Source organism: Leptonotus elevatus, chromosome 1, assembly GCF_054856555.1.
Source record: "Leptonotus elevatus isolate MCC_2025b chromosome 1, RoL_Lele_1.0, whole genome shotgun sequence".
NCBI classification, from domain to species: Eukaryota; Metazoa; Chordata; class Actinopteri; order Syngnathiformes; family Syngnathidae; genus Leptonotus; species Leptonotus elevatus.
Window position 1 is genome coordinate 35,803,662 of NC_141239.1, and position 17,423 is coordinate 35,821,084.

Below are 17,423 nucleotides of genomic sequence, written 5' to 3' on the forward strand. Positions count from 1 at the left end.
TGAACTAAATATTCAGACACATAACCTCATTATTCATGTAAATATAATCATAAATCTGTTGGTTTCCCTTTACTTCCAAGTGTAAACTCGTCCACGCTTCTCGTGTGTCATTATCCAATCCATTCCACTTAATCATGTCAAAAACGTCCTTATTAGTAATAATCCAGTCCATGTTTTCTCTGCGTCGTCGACTGCGACCTTGCTTGCAGTTGAACGTGCCTCTGTCAGCCAAGTGTTCCAAATATGCCAACTACAAGCAGCATTAAGGAAAAATAAACTGTAATTTATTACATATATGATCAGAAATCAATTGATTTCCTTCCCTTCAATACTACTGTAGATAGCGAGAGCTCTTGCCATGTTTTGTTCTAATCCATTCCACTTGAAATTCCCTATTACTGATAATCCATTCCATGTTTTCCTGCTTGTTTGCTTGCTCCTAACCTGCCGGTATTAGCGTCCATTGTCCATCACGGCCGAGAAAGGGAGTCATGATGGAGATAAGGAAAGAAGTTTCTGAAGAAGAAAGTAAGTCTTCATCACTGTCTGCTGATAGTAACAATTACTGTACAGAAAGTCCCATGCTATATTGTCTAATAATTACTCTACAATGCATGTGAAGTTCCTGCCTGATATACAGATGAAGCGGGTTTTTAGAGGGAACTTTATACTTGAATTCACACTAAAGTAAAAAAGATCATTCACTTATGGTTATCGTCAGTGGATGATGATAACAATATAATTGACAATACTAATCCTCCACCCATTGTAGGAAGCAGCAGGAGGAGTGGAAAGAGCAAGTGTGGAGCGATACCTACTGGACACGTGAGTGTAAACGAGTTCAGTTTACAAGAAAAAAATAATAATTGTGAAGCAGACAGTGAGAGTCTAAAAATCATATAAAACTCAATATGGATGTAATATTCTGAATATGAAACATGTCAGTCAAGGTGCATCATTTAATTTAACCTGAGAGTAATGGACAGAAAGTGGAGATATTTAAAACAAATTTAAGGCACATGTCCTACACAAGGAAACTCGGTCTGCTTAAATATCTAAAAGTACAATATTTTAAAGGAAAAAACCCTCAAAAGAACTAAAGACACCTACAAAGTACAGAAATCAACGAGATCAATCAATCAATCAATCAATCAATGAGAGATTACTAAAATTAGGAAATAAAATATACAGTGTAAGAAAAATTGGGGTTAAAAACTTTGAAAGATCTCAATCATAGGTATGGTGAAAAGCATAGTTTTTAACCTGAAATAAAAAAATAAAAAAATCATACTTTAATATTACTTTCTTATTCAATTTAGAAGTCATTGAGTAGTATTTTCCTTCTAGTCACATATGCACCGAAATGTAACATGTGACTTCAGAAGTATGTTGGAGCAAACAGTTACTGTGCTTTGAGCCAAATTCATGTCATTTGCCTCTCTGTTGATCAGTTAATAATTAACTCAATGTATCTTAATTAATTGAAAATGATAGACTCACTTTATGACGACAGTTAACTTTTTTTAATGCAGTTTTTCGTACACTGTAGATATATACACACATATATATATATATATATATATATATATATATATATATATATATATATATATATATATATATATATATATATATATATATATATATATATATATATATATATAATCATTTTATCAATTTGCTAAAAATGCTTCATGTGTTTGTGTACCATATTAAAATACTGACGGAAATAACACTTCAAGTCTAATGATGACTTTTAACTTTGATTGTATTCCTTTTATATCTGTCCATCTGTGCGTCTCCTAAGGCAGGGGGGCGGGCGAACTCGGTCCCCGAGGGCCGAAGTCCTGCAGGTTTTCGAGGTTTCCCTCTTCCAACACAAGCTGATTCTAATCAACAGGATCGTTATCAGTCTTATGCGCAGCTTGCTGATGAGCTGATCATATATCAGCTGTGTTGGAGAAGGGAAACATCCAAAACCTGCAGGACCGAGTTTGCCTAGACCCCCCTTCCATGAAACCTAGTGCCGCCCCTGCACGAGTGTGTAAACTTTGTGCGTCTTGTGTGAATGCTGGCGTAAACCCCATGAATGCTTGTGATGATGTCACCTCTTTGAGTCATAATTATGATGCAATAAGGTGTGTATGATTATTTAGAGGAGTGCCAAATAGTGCGTACGCACCAAAACATCAGCGTGGAAAAAAGGGATGACATATTGGCATGTGTCTCACGTCTCTGATTCACTGTAGATCATATATTTAGTAACTGATACAGCATACTATGGTGGCGTATACGCAATAATTGTGGCGTACTCAGTAATCCACTTAATTAGGTGTAATGTCCAAAAAGACCGCCAAGGTGAAAGCAAAGCCCGCTCAAGGAAACACTCAACAGATTCGGCAGAAGGCAAAGTCTAAAGACTGGGCTAAATGGGACGCCATTTATATTGAAATCTTGATACGGCGGGAGGAGAAAGATCTTGAGGCGCAGTCCGAGCAACTCCTTGAGCAGTTGGAGAGTTTGAAAGCGCGAGAAAATGAGTTGCTGCGGGAAATAAGTGAAGTTGAGGAGCTCTTCTTAAGCAGGGCTCCGTTCCTTGCCGACGAAATTGTTGACAAAGCCTCGGCCAAAGCGGACAATGAGGAGAAAGAGGCGCTTAAGAAGGAGGCCAGGATAAAGGATCTGATGGTAGAATGCACGGAGCTGAGGGAGATCAAACAGGAGCGCCTGAACGTCATGCACCAGCACAACATTTATCAGCAGTTCATGCAGAAACTGGTTGAGATGACTTCATTCGAAGACGAGGAGGCTCTAACGGATCACATAGAGAGTCTTCACAGTGTGGAAGATCAGCTGTCGCAGAGGGAGGGCGAAGCTTACGAGCAGACCAACCAGCAGAGGAAAACGCAGATCGCTTTGCAAAAACAGTACGAGTTGGAAAGGCAGGAGCTCGACATGGAGCTCACCAAGCTCATGCCAGAATTGTTTGAATCCAAAATCAAGGTGGAGTTTTGGTTCAAAGAGTGGAAACGCATCGAGGAAACCGCATCGAGGAAACTGAACCTGCTGGCACAGATCAAGATGTCCATCCTCAGCCTCTACGAGATGATCGGCGGGAAGGTATGCGATAAGCAGGGGGTGGCGCTCAATGAGACGGAGAAACAGCTGGAAAATATCCACACTTTCATGCTGGACCACTTTGAAATCCTCAAAGAATTTGAAGCAAACGCAAAAGAAAACTAAAGCCGATGGCAGCATTCTTTCACCGGCCAACTCTCACACACTTTGAAAAGCACTTTTCGTGACTTGGACCTGAATCGGAATGGCAATGCTTGTAGTCGGGCACAAGAAGAGTTTGGACGTGTACATGAACCCGACCGCAAATGACAATGACAACACAAACAAAGCAAGAGTTTCACTATGCTGCAAGAAGGAAAGTTTCCTATCATGGAAAATAAATAGAGTACAGTAGATCCTGTCTGTGGATACGTTTCTAAAATAATGCTACACTATTCATTTAGTAGTGATCCAGTGCCTATTGTGTGATACAATCATGTGTATGTTCTATCGTATGTTTGTGAAAGGAAAAAGATGGATTGCAGGGATGACAACGATTCGCTGTAATAATGGAAATATAGTACATCATTAGTTTCACTTCACTTCAAGACCTCAGTACCGAATACTAAAAATAAACGTGTTGTCTGCGGCGCAGGCTGGCCATTCAAGCTGCACTACCTGACTCGTGTCAGATTTAACAACTTTGTTTTTGAAAGTGAGGTTACCTTGTGTGTTGTTGTGCGTGCCGCAAACCTGGTTTACAACCAGCGAGGCCCGAGGCCAGGCCACCTCGTTAAGCGATTATCACCAAAGGACTTCCAAAGATGATTCGTTTTGGATTCAAGGATTATGTTTTGGTTTGCAATCTAACTCATTCACTGCCATTGACGGCTATAGACGCCAAAAATTCATTTGAACTATTTCTATTAGTTTAACATTTCCCCCCCCCCCCCACTTTTGTTAACAAGAGTATGAAAACCTAGAATTGTTTTATTGTACATTAAGAACAGATATAAAATGTGTGATTAATCGTGAGTTAACTAGTGAAGTCATGCAATTAATAACAATAAGAAAATGTAATCGCTTGACGCCCCAAATTTTTTATAATCTTTTTTTTTTAATCGTGTCAGGTGATTAAATGTTTTTAATTGTAATTAATCGCATGACTTCAATAGCTAACTGACGATTAATTGCAAATTTTATATCTGTTCTAAATGTACAATAAAAAAAAGTATATTTCTTAACAAAAGTGTGATTAAAAAAAAATATACAAATAGTTCAAATGAATTTTTTGACGTCTATAGCCGTCAATGGCAGCGAATGAGTTAAATTCAAAGAGACACATCTGTGTTGTCTATCTTCGTCTGAAGCAATATTATTCTGATTAATATTGCATTTGTGGATTAAGCAGCAAAATCCATCCCTATTTATCCATCACAGGTGGTGGCCATTTTGACATACTAAAAAAGACATCACAGTGCCTATAAGGTCTCATCTTTCAAATATCACATGACCAAACCCAGAAAACCAGGTGAGCCACGATTGGTCGTTACCTAAGCACTTGGCCATTCACAAGTGTTTCTTCATGTATTTTTCCGTATCACCTGTTGTTTAGAAATAAACACAAATATCAAACAAAACCAGTACTAATAAACTGTTGACATTGTAGGACTTTTAAGTGATCTTTTTTTTTTCATTATTTCAAGCGCGAGTTATAAACTTAGACGTTTTCGACACCCGCAGAATATTTATAGCAATGAAGAGCTGAAGCTGTATATTGGCTCACAGACATCAGACGGAACATCCGAGTTCACTGGAGACTATAGTGTAAATCACCCGAAGGTGTCCCAGGGTGAACCCAGCCTCTTTCCAAATGTCAGCTGGGACCGGTGCCAGCCCCCAGTGTCTCTGAGGCTAAACCTGCACCTTCATCTGTTCCCAAATTAACGCAGCGTCTAGTTTGGCAGAACAACTCGTAAAAAAATGTCAATGTCACAGCTTAGCAAATATTTGACTGGCCACCTGGTGCACTTATGATTTGCTTCATTCACATCATGAAAACGTTCTGAGGGCTGACAAGTTGACAGCACTTTTTTTTTTGTACAGCTCATGGGTCACACTATATTGTTAGAAAAGATTTTCAACTGATTTATTTTGGTCTTTTTTTATAGAAACCAATTTAGAAGGTGGTGCTGGTTGGATTTTTTGACAGTATATTATCCACCATACAGGCAAACAATCATTCACACTAAGGCAGGGGTGAAAGTGGCTAGAATTTCTTGCCGGACCTCCCTGACATAAAGGTCGCTGTGCAGCCAGAATGTTTTATTTTTATTTTTATGATGTGCAAAATACCGACGTGCACACATCGACGTGACTCGCCAGATACACAGGGAACGGAGCCGGTGGACAGAACTCCGTGGGATAAATAAATAATAGATATCGTTGGAAACGGATTACGCGACACAAGCACAATTCAGAAGCACTTTATGCTATGTTCACACTTAAACAGGGGGAAGCGTTTTGCATCCCCTGCCGTGGGATATTATAACTTTTACCACAGAAAAGTGGAGATTCTTCCAAAAGGTTCCTTGTAAACATATTTAAACTTCAAACTATTGGAACAAAACAAAAACAGTAACATTCAGTCTTCTGATTTTTTTCTAAGTATATCTGAGATTTCCTACTGCGTGTGTGGTCATTGAATGCAGCGCGAGTGCTTGCTTTTCTTTTGCGTCTCTGCGATAAATACTTTTTTTCTTGTTTCAAAACAAAGCCCATTTGTGTTTTAATGTTAAAAAACATGCGTTGTACCCGCAGGAGGGGATACATTTTTTAACGGGAGTATTAAGTGGCTGCCCGTGTTGTTGCACGCACGTGACAAGACTCAGGACGCTGTGTGTGACGTAGTCCATCCCTGAATCCGATGTGGCACATATTTCAGCCTATCAGGCCGCGAGGCAAAATGCGAAGAAAGTTCACATTTTTCTACTTTGGCGAATTTTCGCCGCACCGCACCGTGTCTCCAAACGCGTCTTCCGCGCCGCCCGACGCACTTCCAGTCCACGTGATATGCAACCGCGCCGCCTCGCGCTCCCCCGGATTTTGGTGATTTGTTGTGTATGTAAATCTGATGTTATTAGATTTTTTTTCTTCTTGGGTGGCAGCCTGGCGGGTTGGTTAACATGAGGTTTTGACAGTTGCCATCATATTTTTGGACCTGATTTATTTTTTATTTTTTTACCGGAACGCAGTTCCGGACCACTTTCACCCTTAGTGACTAAGGGCAATCTATGGAGGTAAATATGATGCAAATTATTTTTGTACCTGTAGAAAAAAAGTCTAAATTTGTATGTGTAAAAAAAATGTGTATCTGTAAAAACACATTTGTACCTGTACAAAAATTGTTTTGTACCTGTACAAAAAAGTGTAAATTTGTATCTGTAAAAGTTGTGATTTGTACCTGTAGAATCATTGGTTGAGCGAACGACAGTGGGTTGAACTCAAATGACGGCACGTTTTTATCATTAATATGCACAAATCCGAAATTCCAAACAAACAGAGTAGCCACACCAGTTTACGCGTCATTTTGGAAGAAGAGGAAACAACTGTTTTATTTCGCAAATCTTCTGCTGATGTGAATGTAGAAGGCGGTGGTCCCCTCCCCCACCTGTGGCAGTGGCCTTAGTCTTTTTTTCTGGTGGCTACAATAATGGGCAACATATATTTACAGCTCAACACCTATTTAGTCTTATTTTTTATATATATATATATTGTTATAGGCTACTTGCCGACTTGTTGCCATGATCGCTTTTTTCTACTGTTGAGATGTAACAGTGAAGAATGAATATGTAGGTCAATTCGAAGTGCTTTACATTAAATCAATAATAACACTATTAATGTGAAATACACATCTAACATGAAACAATTATAACTTATATATTTAGTCTGTCTGCTTTTTTCTTTTTTTTTTGCCAATCATATTTCCCTCGTCTTAGTGATAGCAGCAGTATTGCCTTTTTTGGTGAGTCTTGAATTCCTCATACAGCTCCATCAATAACTTTTGCTCTGTTTGTGAGAAGAATACTGTTCTCGTCTTGGATGGATGCAGAAACGGCTCTTCTGGACATCAAATAAAACATTTCAAATGATGCACAATCTTGTTTATTGAATGATACATGTTGTTATTTGATCCGACTATTTCAAATAACTCTCAATATGGATTAAATTGTACTCCTGCAACATTTCAAACTCAAAATTGGAAGACATTTAGAAAGCATCATTTCTTCACTTTCCCAAAGGTTGCAGTGAAATTCTCTCAGAACAGTAACCAGTGTATCAAGGATTCTCATTTGTTGGACTTCACAGCCACTTTGAAGCAGGTTTGATGTCACACCATGTGCCACCGTCTAGCGATTGATCAAGAAGTAGCTTTGATTGACTGCAGGCTGGCATCTGCGAACAATGGTTGGGTCAGCATATTCATACAATAAAAAAGAATCATAGCTTCCTCGCTGGGTCATTATCAAAACATAGCCACTGACATTATACGTAATTGGTTAAACGTTTAGCTTTATCTTGTTAGCCAGAAAAAACGAAGATAATATCAGAAATAGTGGTAATACTGATAGACACAGACATTGTTTATAAACATTCCATTTGCATTATTTTTTATTTTGCTTCAGTGTTGAAGGCAAATGTGTATGTTTAGGAGTGTAAGAGCCTCTTTTTTTTTTTTTAACTGTTTGAAAAGCATACATTGCAAAAAATACTGACATTTATCAAGAAATTGTAATATTTAAAATAAAATGATTAAATACAGAGGATAAAGGGTTGAGGTTAAAATACCTGTAGCGGCTTAAAGATCCACTCGCAGTAAAAACGTTTTGTTTTCATTTTATTATGATAGTAAGAGTACAGATGCTTGAATATAATGTTCATCAAATACAAGTAGCTGAGTACTGTCCACGTTCGCTTATAGGTTTAGGTTATCTTGTAAAACATTCAATAGGGTTCTGTAGGTCTATAGTAATTTTCACATCTAAGCACTAAGCAGCAGTTTATGAATTGTATTTTATTTTTTATTTTTTTTACAAGCTATTGATCGTATGTTTACACTAGTAGGCTTCAAATCTTGAAATAAAAATCGTGACTTCAATGTGTTTTCGTGACAATTAACAACATGAGATGAGCTAGCTAGCTAGTTAGCACCGGATTACAAGCTATGATCGTACAATAAATCTTACCTTCATACTAAAACTTCTTTCTTTCTGCCCACTTTGAGTCCTCTGCATGTCAACCAACGTTTAAGCTGTTCCACACGGTGTTCGTATATTGAACCATGTTGAAATTTTCACGCCTGGGACGTCCTCTTCTTCCAAAATGACGCGTAAACTGGTGTGGCTACTTGTTTGGAATTTCGGATTTGTGCATATTAATGATGAAAACGTGGCGTCATTTGAGTTCAACCCACTGTCGTTCGCTCAACCAATGAGGTTGAGCTTTAGCCCGCCCAAATCCTCCAGAGCCCGCCCTCTTCTTCTACGAGTACAAATCACGGAGCTCTACAAGTACGAATCAGTTTTGCACCATTTGCAGCGAGAGAATTGGTGCAAAAGTCATGTGACTGGACAGCAGCAGAAAAACCACTTGTGACTCCTAGTGGCGACTTCTTTGACTACAAGTTGTCATTTCTACAGGTACAAATCACAACTTTTACAGATACAAATTTACACTTTTTTGTACAGGTACAATTTTGTTTTTGTACAGGTACAAATCATGACTTTTACAGGTACAAATGTGTTTTTACACATACTATTTTTTTTTACAGGTACAATTTCTTTGTACAGGTAAAAAAAAATTTTTACAGGTACAAATCACGACTTTTACAGATACAAATTTAGATTACAAATGTAGACTTTTTTCTACAGGTACAAATTTTTTTTACAAGTTAGTTTTGCACACTAATTACCTCCATAGCAATCCAGTCTTAAATGAACCTAATGTGTACATTTTTGGAATGATGGAGGCAACCGGAGAATCTATAGAGCATGAACATGCAAACGCCACACAGGAGGGCTGGAGCCAAAATTTGAACCCCCAACCTCAGAACTGTGAGGTGGATGTGCTCACCACTCATTCAACTAGCAGTCCTCTAAAATTACAAAATAGGAGGGCGAGGGTAGAAGGGGATTCTTCCACCCGCACCGTGAGTGCATTTGAAATTCGTCCCAGTGGTTGAGGAGGCGCTCATGAGATTACATACGTAAAGTCAAGTTCAGTGCATCCATGTTGGAACATTGCCATCTGCTGGCCTACACATCAGTAACATGATGGCCATGTAGATGGGGTGCACCCACTATTGGGCAATTTAATTGACCAAACATAAACGAATAATCACACATGGAGTACTTGAACGGCTGGGATAGGCGCCAGCACCCCCGCGACACTTGTAAGGAGAATGGACAGATGTATGGATGGACTTTATAGACTAGACTTTAGGGGACCTTTTGTACTTTAATTTGTCAATGATTTTTTCTAACTTAGGTTTCATCATTGGATAACTTCAGCCCCAGTTGTAGACAACTAAGTACGGTGGCCTAAAAGGGTTAAAAACTCTCATATAAACAGAGTATGCAGTGAGAAGTGCCAACTCTGAGTTAAGGGAATTTGTGTCAGAACAATTGCATTTTTTTTTTGCCATGATTATGGTTGTGTAAAGACAAGAGGGTTTAATCATTTATGCATTTGTAAGTGCAGAGTCTGAAGGGCATCACATTTTCTTTACTGTCATGTAAAAAATGTATTTCATTGGGCCACCACCATTTGCTCTGTTAGGTTTCACTGTATCACCAAATCTGAGTTGAAAACTAAGTAGTTTTCGTGTTTAATAATTTCCCCCATACAAGTTTAAGACATTTTGTTCACTGGACTGCCATGAAATTATATTTCTTGGTTGACGTTACTATTATGGCCAAATATTTTAAATCATCAATAACTCTTTGAAACGAGGACTTCAAGCATGAAGAGTTTCAGAGTGGGAGACCTTTACAGTAAAAAAGAAGAAAAAGGTTTTTACAATTATTAATGAAATTCTATGAAAATTACCTCCAAAAGTAGATGTGGTAGTTCATATGTCTGTATCTGCCCGTTAGTGTTGGTAGGTCCTAAATCTGTCATACTGAAATGTGACACTGAAAACAGATGTGGCAACAAACAAACAACTCTCAATTCCCTCTTCAATGGACCATTTATATTTTGGAGCAGTTGCAATCAGTTTGAGGCATAAAAAGGTTCACAATTCTCTTTTTAAAACATGTTTGGTTTGGAAACCACCAACGTCTCTACAAAGTCCTGACTGTTGGTTTGTCTGCCACGGGATCACATTGACATATACAACGTTGTCAAGAATCTGTCAACAAATACAGCGTGTCATTTCCCAGGGCTCTAAGTCTTCTAAAAACAGTTAAAAGGGAGAAACGGAGCTTTGTCAAGTTGTACAACCTGATAAAAAAAAAAAAATCAAAATCAAAATCACAATTTTGTTTCAGCTTCATTTGTGACAACATGCACTCAGTTGATGTTAATGCCACCGATTAATCAGCTTGTGTTTGAGGGAGTGAACAAATTCACATTTGTCATGATTTGCTTTGCGGTAGCTCACATCCGATCATACAGTTTGAAGAATTTTGTATTCATGGCTGTTCCGCAAGCCTTGATCTAATCTACTCCACATAGCAACATTAGCGCACACACAAGTCGACAATTCAGTGTGTTGACCAGGAAAGTAAAAAGTCCTACATGAAGTCTTTTGCCATAATCTTGCTGCTGTGACATCCACATCTGCACATAAAAAGTAGATATTTATAGAATATATATTCATACTCTATTAACAGTACTCTATGAATAGTCTACCATGAACCCATTTCTCATAAAAGTTTTGTTGTACTAACATTATTTAAGAACACAGAAATAAACAAATTTTGTACAGTTGTCCTTTCTTTGTTTTAAGCGATTGTTTCATTTTATTTACGTTTTTCCATTTTTAATACGTTTTTTTTTGTGTGTGTGGTAATTCTCTCTGGTCCCAGTGCAGTTACACAACTTTCATGTCAGTAGTACACAATTTAGAAAAAACAAAAATAAATCCTAAGATAAAAACAAAGCATTTACAAAGTTCAAACCACAAGGTTGTCCCAACTCAAATGTTTCATGTGTTCCCTGCCCTCCGCAGTTGGGGCTGGGGTGGCAGAAACCTTGTTTGGCACTATTATGTACACACTTGAGCACTAAAATGAAGGGCTCACTGGCTTTATAAGGGGCGTGGTGGTGTTTATGGAGAGATGACTGGAAAAAAACAAGAAAAAAAAAACAAGAATGTACCAACAGTAGGTTGCTATGGGTTTATGCGAGTCTTCGATCTGCTTATACTTAAGAAATTGTTGCACGGCCATCTTGGTTGTTTTGATATTATCCAGTCTGACATTCGTTCCGTAATTACACCCTTGTTAGTACCGGCAATAGTATTTTAAAATATTTTTTTCAGCTTTAACATAAATAGTTTTTCATCCTATAATTGAATATGGATGAGATAATATATCTAATACAGTATTGTATTGAATTATCATGATAAGATCTTTACTTGCACTTTAACGAAATTAAAGCGACAAAATGAGGAGGCAGCAGCTAAAATAAAAATTCAATCACAAAAAGTTAGGTCCATCGTTTGTCATCGCCTGGCCATATTTTGAGTTCATTCACCCATCATTTAACCCTTTATTTAACCAGGTTGCTCCCATTGAGATTAAAAACCGCTTTTTCAAGAGAGACCTGGCCAAGACAGGCAGCAGCAAAAGAACACAAAGTTACAGACAAACAGTAGAGTGGGACAAATGTACAAAGTACAACATTTTGGATTAAAATGATCAATAAAATTGTTCAAACAGTCAAGCTAAAAACATCAACATTGTATGGAAGCGGTTTCCATGTCTTTCAATTTAGATTTAAAAACATTTAAGGACACCAGTTCCTTGAGCTTTAAGTCATTCTTTCAGACGATTCCAGCCTGAGGGTGCGAAGTGACACATAAAGGCGACAATACGTAACCATGAAAAATATTAGAAAATTGGGGGAAATATTTTTTTCGTCATTATAAGAATTCTTGTTAACTATGTAACATATTGCTGAACATAACATCTTACAATTTTCTACTTGAACTCAAAACCTGGCCAGGCTATCATTTTACGGCTGACTATATGTTCCAGTAGGGTTTTATTTACCTAAAAAAAAATGATAAAAAAACATTATGAATGTATTCATGTTGAATAGATCCCACTAATGATGGGAAGATGAAGCTTCATGAAGCACTTGCGATATACATATAGATTTTTTTTTTACTCCTCTAGATGATGCTCTGTTTTAAACATCAAGTCTAGTGCAATGGAAATTGATTATATTTCCACCACATCTTAAAACCAAGAGTGCCATCTAGAGGAGTAAAAAAGAAAAGAAAAAAAAGTGCTTCACTGAAGCTTCATGTGTCCATCACTCCGCTACTATACTGTATATAAGGCAGTCAATGGAGCACTGTGACCCACTGTAATTTCTGCTTTAATAGGCTTTTTTCTTTTCTTTTCTTTTTTATCACATTGTAGAGATGAAACTGTGTGAGTGTGTGTGAAAGGGTATAGTGACAGGATAGCGAAGAGGTGAGCTGGGCCCGTGTGGTGCAGGCCTGACACAGGTAATACTGCAATGTACAAATACACAATGCAATCGCCAGTAAATGTACAGTGTACATCAAATACTATACAACCAAGAATTTATAAAGTAGAAACACAAACAAAAGAAAAACCCAAAAACAAAAATACGGTTACAAATGACAACGTCCAAAAGCAGTCTTTTCCCGGAGGAGGAGACATCACGCTGAAGCCACAGAGAGACACGACGTTTGTGTATCAGACGTCCTACATGTCCTACAGCTCTGCTTCTTGTGCTTCACATTACTAAAAGCCATGTTACTATATCACATATGTACAAACGCTTCTCTCAGCTACCCGTGACAACTTCCATGCGCTTTGGCAAATCTTTCATTGTCTTCCCTCTTTGCCCATTCACCTTCAATTGACTTTTTTTTTCTTTTCTTGCCACCCGTTTGACTCGCGTTCTTCATCCAAAACGGCCTCCAAGCGCAGCATGTCTTTAACTTCCAATCTGCCAGACTTTCTAGCCGTTTGCTCACAAACTAAACACAGAAAGAAAACGTCTGTCAGTTTTGTTGTTGGTGTGCATGCACATGCAAGGCCTCTTTTCTGCCGCCCGCTGCTCCTTCTTTGCCTCCTCGCGATCCTCCTCGTCTTTAAGTCTCTGGAAGGAGTTCAGTGCCCGTTCACTTTACATCCTCTCTTGGTCCCGTTCTTGCACTTGGATGTCCTGCTACCTATGATGCTACTTAGGAACTAAAGAACAGGGAGGCGTGTGTCCTTTCCTACTTCATATTTTAGACTCCTCCCTCGCCCCCGCCTCCCCCCCCTCAGACCCAGGAGTCTGGAGAGGCCGGATAATGGCTCGTCTCGTAGTTGAGCTCACTGTAGGGCCGAGAGGCTGAGTAGAAGTCTACATAGTTTCCGGTGGACTTCAGGCCCTGCAAGTGCATGTTGAGTTCACCTTGTGGGGGGCGCCCCCCAGCATGAACCTGGTTCTCGTAGAAGGCCTGGTCCTCGTAGTTGCTGCTGTCATTTGGGGGAGGATTTTGGAAAGGCGGGTAGGGCTCTGAAGGCAATCCTTGAGATGAGACCTGTGTCAGAGAAGAAATCAGCAATTTCTTAATAGGAAGGGAGCAATCACATCACCGCCACCATTTTACTGAAAGATTTCCAAAATAGGGACAACAAACTTTCAGCACAGTAAATCCGTGGTCAGCACGTCTGATGTTTTGACAATATGACTCAATATTGCCCAGGATGTGAATATTTGTAATCAAAGAAAAACATACTGTAGACCAAAAATTCAGTTTTTGTAATAAGTGGTTCTTCCACTGAAATGGATTTGTACCTGATTATACTTCAGGTCGTCAGTCGGTGACACATATGCTCCTCTGTGAAGAGTTGAAGAACCGCTGGAGAGTTGACCTGTGGCGACAAAGATTAATAATGCATAACTGCACTGTTAATGTGCACTTTCTCAACATGTCTCTTTAGCTTACCTCTATCCTTCATGTATGGTATTGAATTAACATCATAATCACACTTTATATAGGTATTTTCTATTTTTATCACAGAACAAGGCACTTGGTAGGCCTATTTTTTTTTTTAAATCCCATTCATTCTCTTCTTCTCATTAATTATCTTGTTTCAGCAAAGATTGTGAGAACATGACTTTGCCTACCCATGGTGGCATCCTTGCGGGAAGTGTGTTCACCCTTGTTCCCGCGGTAGGTCGCGTTGCCGGTCAGCTCGTAGTCGTTCTTCCTCTCCTTCAAAGCCATCATATCCCTCGGTGACGCAGGCGCACTTGCTGCACAAAAGTGACACGAAGGGACATCTTAAACTCGCATAACACCAATGACTGTCTTGAGGGTAAAGCGCATAGGAATTGAGGTTTTAACTCATTTGCTCCTAAAAACGTTTTTTTTTCTCAATGTTTTTTTTATAGCATACAGAAGACTTTGATGAAGCCTCTGACCTAAAAAGGTCGCTTAAAACAGGTGGCAGCAGAGTATAAGAGATCAACCAGGGCCATGTTGCAACTAGCTCTTTCCCCCACTGTTTTCAACAGCTTTGTGAATAATGATGAAACGTTGCTATATTCTCATGCTAATTGCTGCAAAGCGGAAACAGATACAAATAGACTTTTTTTCCTGATGAAAGAAGAGACTCCAATCTTTCTTTTGGTAGGTTCCATGTTTTTATAGCAATATAACACAATATTCTGTGGACACCTTGCAAAATCAATCAAAATCCAGTAAAACAGCCGGGAGCGAAGAGGGTTGCTTCAGTGCTAAATGGCTGGGAGTGAATGAGTTCATATCAGAAACACTAACTTACCTTTAAAGAACCAAACTTAGGTCGATAAGCCGCTAATGTGTTTATGTGATTTTGTTCCCCAATCTGATTTGAGGTAAAGCTTAAAGTCTTACCCCACTATTTGTTTTCGGTTATAATATACATTCCCTCTGAGCACTTCATTCTCTCACCCCCCCCCCCCCCCCACCCCCCCCCCCCACACACACACACACACACACTCCAACGATCCATCTTATCTGACACTTGTCAAAAGCAATCCAAGGGATCCAATATAGAGACACACAACCATTCACACTCGCATTCACACCCGCATGCAAGCGAGAGTCTGTGGCTTGTAGGAGGAGGCCGGAGCATGAGGAGAGAAGCCACAGAGACCGCAGGAGAACAAGCCAAATCTGCTAAGTGGAGGAGGTGATGACAGGGCCCTCTCCATAAAGCAGTCACTATCCTATTTCATGCTTTCACTTCCTATTTGGGAACTTTGGATTGAGTCAGTATCTGCTGTAAATCTATTTCTGCTTCCACAATGTCAAAGACATGATTTTAAAGGGAATGAGATGAGCCCCTCCCATTGATGGGGAAGTTAGTCGGTTATGTTCACCTCCATAACGGCACAAACACACATTTCTAACTATGCCCAATAGCGAAAAGAGTAAAAGAAAGGAAACTCCACCCTTGTGCACAGTTATATTGCCCTTTTGGCTCGACTTAAATATTGAGCCCTATATCTTTATGTAATCTAGCTAAAAATCCAATAGGCCTATACTATGCAAAGTAGGTTTGTTTTCTTAAATTACAACCGAGTGAAGGTTAAAAAAAAACTTTGGTGAGGTGGAATATGGAACAACGGTCATGCTAAACACTCACCTGATCGATTATTTGGCGAGGTCCGTACAGGAGAGATGGACGGCGTACGAGACGAAGAATAAGGCCGCTGCCTGTCCCTTTCGATTGTGGAGGAAGAGCCGATGAAGTGGTATTGGGAATAACCATCCTAGAGAGAAGGATTGGAAAAGGAAAACATGAGAACACTTAGTGGTTAATGAGTGCATTTCCAGTAGTTATTATGCGACTGTACGGGTATTTACCTTTTTGTAAAGGCTGCGCAGGTCTCGGTATTGCCACATGCTGTTCAGCACTTGAGATGCTGCTTTCACCACTTTGGGACTATGTCTGGGAATTCAGCAGAGAAGAGAACAAGAAGAGAAAATAAAGCCAGTCTGCCTTCTGTTATAGGGAAAGGAAATTATTATCTACATTATCTATATTATCAACAGGGACGTTGAGATTTTTAACCCCCCCATCATTTAAAAAATTAACATGACCAAAAATAAATAAATAAATAAATAAATATATATATATATATATATATATATATATATATATAGCCATTTTTATCCATCTCAGGGGGCGGCCATTTTGCCACTTGCTCTTGCTTCACAACTCATATTCCACAATAGAGTATAATATTAATCACAATGTCATGTTTAGACTAGTGAGGTCACATATAACATATTATTGTCAAGGAATGACTTTCCCTTTAAATAAAGAGCTGCTGTCTCTGCTCTCTCTGTCACGGAAATAAAAAAACATCTTCCCATTTGCTCTGTGTCTTGTAAATAACACTCCACTTACTTGTCTCCTTTGCTTCGGGCGACACCAATGAGCTTCTCTATGCCCCCGGCATCCCTCAGGGCTTTGGTGTTCTCCATGTTTTTAGTGATGACCTCATGCAGAGCGCAGCAGATCGCTGTGATGGTGTCATCCGACATGATCTTCCCCACCAGAGCGCAACTGTTAGCACCAGCGCTGCCACTTCCTCCACCGCTACTGCTGTTGTTGTTGGTGCTGCCACCAGGTAGTCGGTGCACCAGGTCCCTCATGGCATATTTGCCTGTTGTCACAGTGGGGTAAAGCAACACATTATTTCTGAAGTTGAGGCCCTCTTTTAATTGAATTGGAAGGATCTCAAAGAGAAAACGGAAAAAGAAAAATACATAAATAATAAATTACAATATATTATCACTGGGTATTTTTGATATCGCGGCGCCCATGTGGCTAGCGCATCTGCCTCACAGTGAGATGTTGTGGGATATGAGCAGTTTGCATGTTCTCCCCGTGACTGCGTAGGCATGACGTGTGAATGGCTATTTGTCGACGTGCCCTGTGACTGACTGGCACCCGTTCCGGGGTGTACCGCACTGTTGCCCCCATGGCGACTGGATTAGGAAACTGAATGGATGAAACGGATCTGACCACTCTTGTTAAGTATGTTTTATTTATTTACGTTATAACACCTGTGTGCTAACAATACAAGAGAAAAAAGGCTGCAAATGACTTCAG

At 39.3% G+C, this 17,423-nt stretch overlaps 2 protein-coding genes and 1 long non-coding RNA gene across 12 annotated transcripts in view; 1 reads left to right on the top strand and 2 right to left on the bottom strand.

Annotated features, from left to right (window-relative positions):
- Nucleotides 1-1,636: 1,636 nt before the first annotated feature.
- Nucleotides 1,637-7,049, top strand: LOC147181866 (coiled-coil domain-containing protein 42 like-2-like). Its single transcript, XM_086067422.1, has one exon. The coding sequence runs from the start codon at nucleotides 2,338-2,340 to the stop codon at nucleotides 3,241-3,243; it is 906 nt and encodes a 301-aa protein (XP_085923548.1). The 5' UTR covers nucleotides 1,637-2,337; the 3' UTR covers nucleotides 3,244-7,049.
- Nucleotides 7,050-7,205: 156 nt separating this feature from the next.
- LOC147181867 (uncharacterized) lies at nucleotides 7,206-8,465 on the bottom strand. The gene is made up of 2 exons (XR_015093998.1): nucleotides 8,304-8,465; nucleotides 7,206-7,512 (listed from the first exon to the last, which is right to left on the bottom strand). It is a non-coding gene; the product is annotated as an uncharacterized LOC147181867 (long non-coding RNA).
- Nucleotides 8,466-10,287: 1,822 nt separating this feature from the next.
- ctnnd2b (catenin (cadherin-associated protein), delta 2b) overlaps nucleotides 10,288-17,423 on the bottom strand; it is a 139,658-nt gene continuing 132,522 nt past the window's right edge. For 7 of the 10 annotated variants that reach the window (XM_086095373.1, XM_086095337.1, XM_086095347.1 and 4 more), the window contains 6 exons: nucleotides 16,716-16,974; nucleotides 16,169-16,262; nucleotides 15,948-16,074; nucleotides 14,443-14,571; nucleotides 14,110-14,186; nucleotides 10,288-13,852 (listed from right to left, as the gene is read on the bottom strand). In XM_086095373.1, the coding sequence (XP_085951499.1) occupies nucleotides 13,589-13,852; nucleotides 14,110-14,186; nucleotides 14,443-14,571; nucleotides 15,948-16,074; nucleotides 16,169-16,262; nucleotides 16,716-16,974 (950 nt within the window). In that variant the 3' untranslated portion in view covers nucleotides 10,288-13,588. The remainder of the gene's footprint in view (nucleotides 13,853-14,109; nucleotides 14,187-14,442; nucleotides 14,572-15,947; nucleotides 16,075-16,168; nucleotides 16,263-16,715; nucleotides 16,975-17,423) is intronic. The other 3 variants (XM_086095356.1, XM_086095417.1, XM_086095390.1) reach the window with 1 other exon arrangement.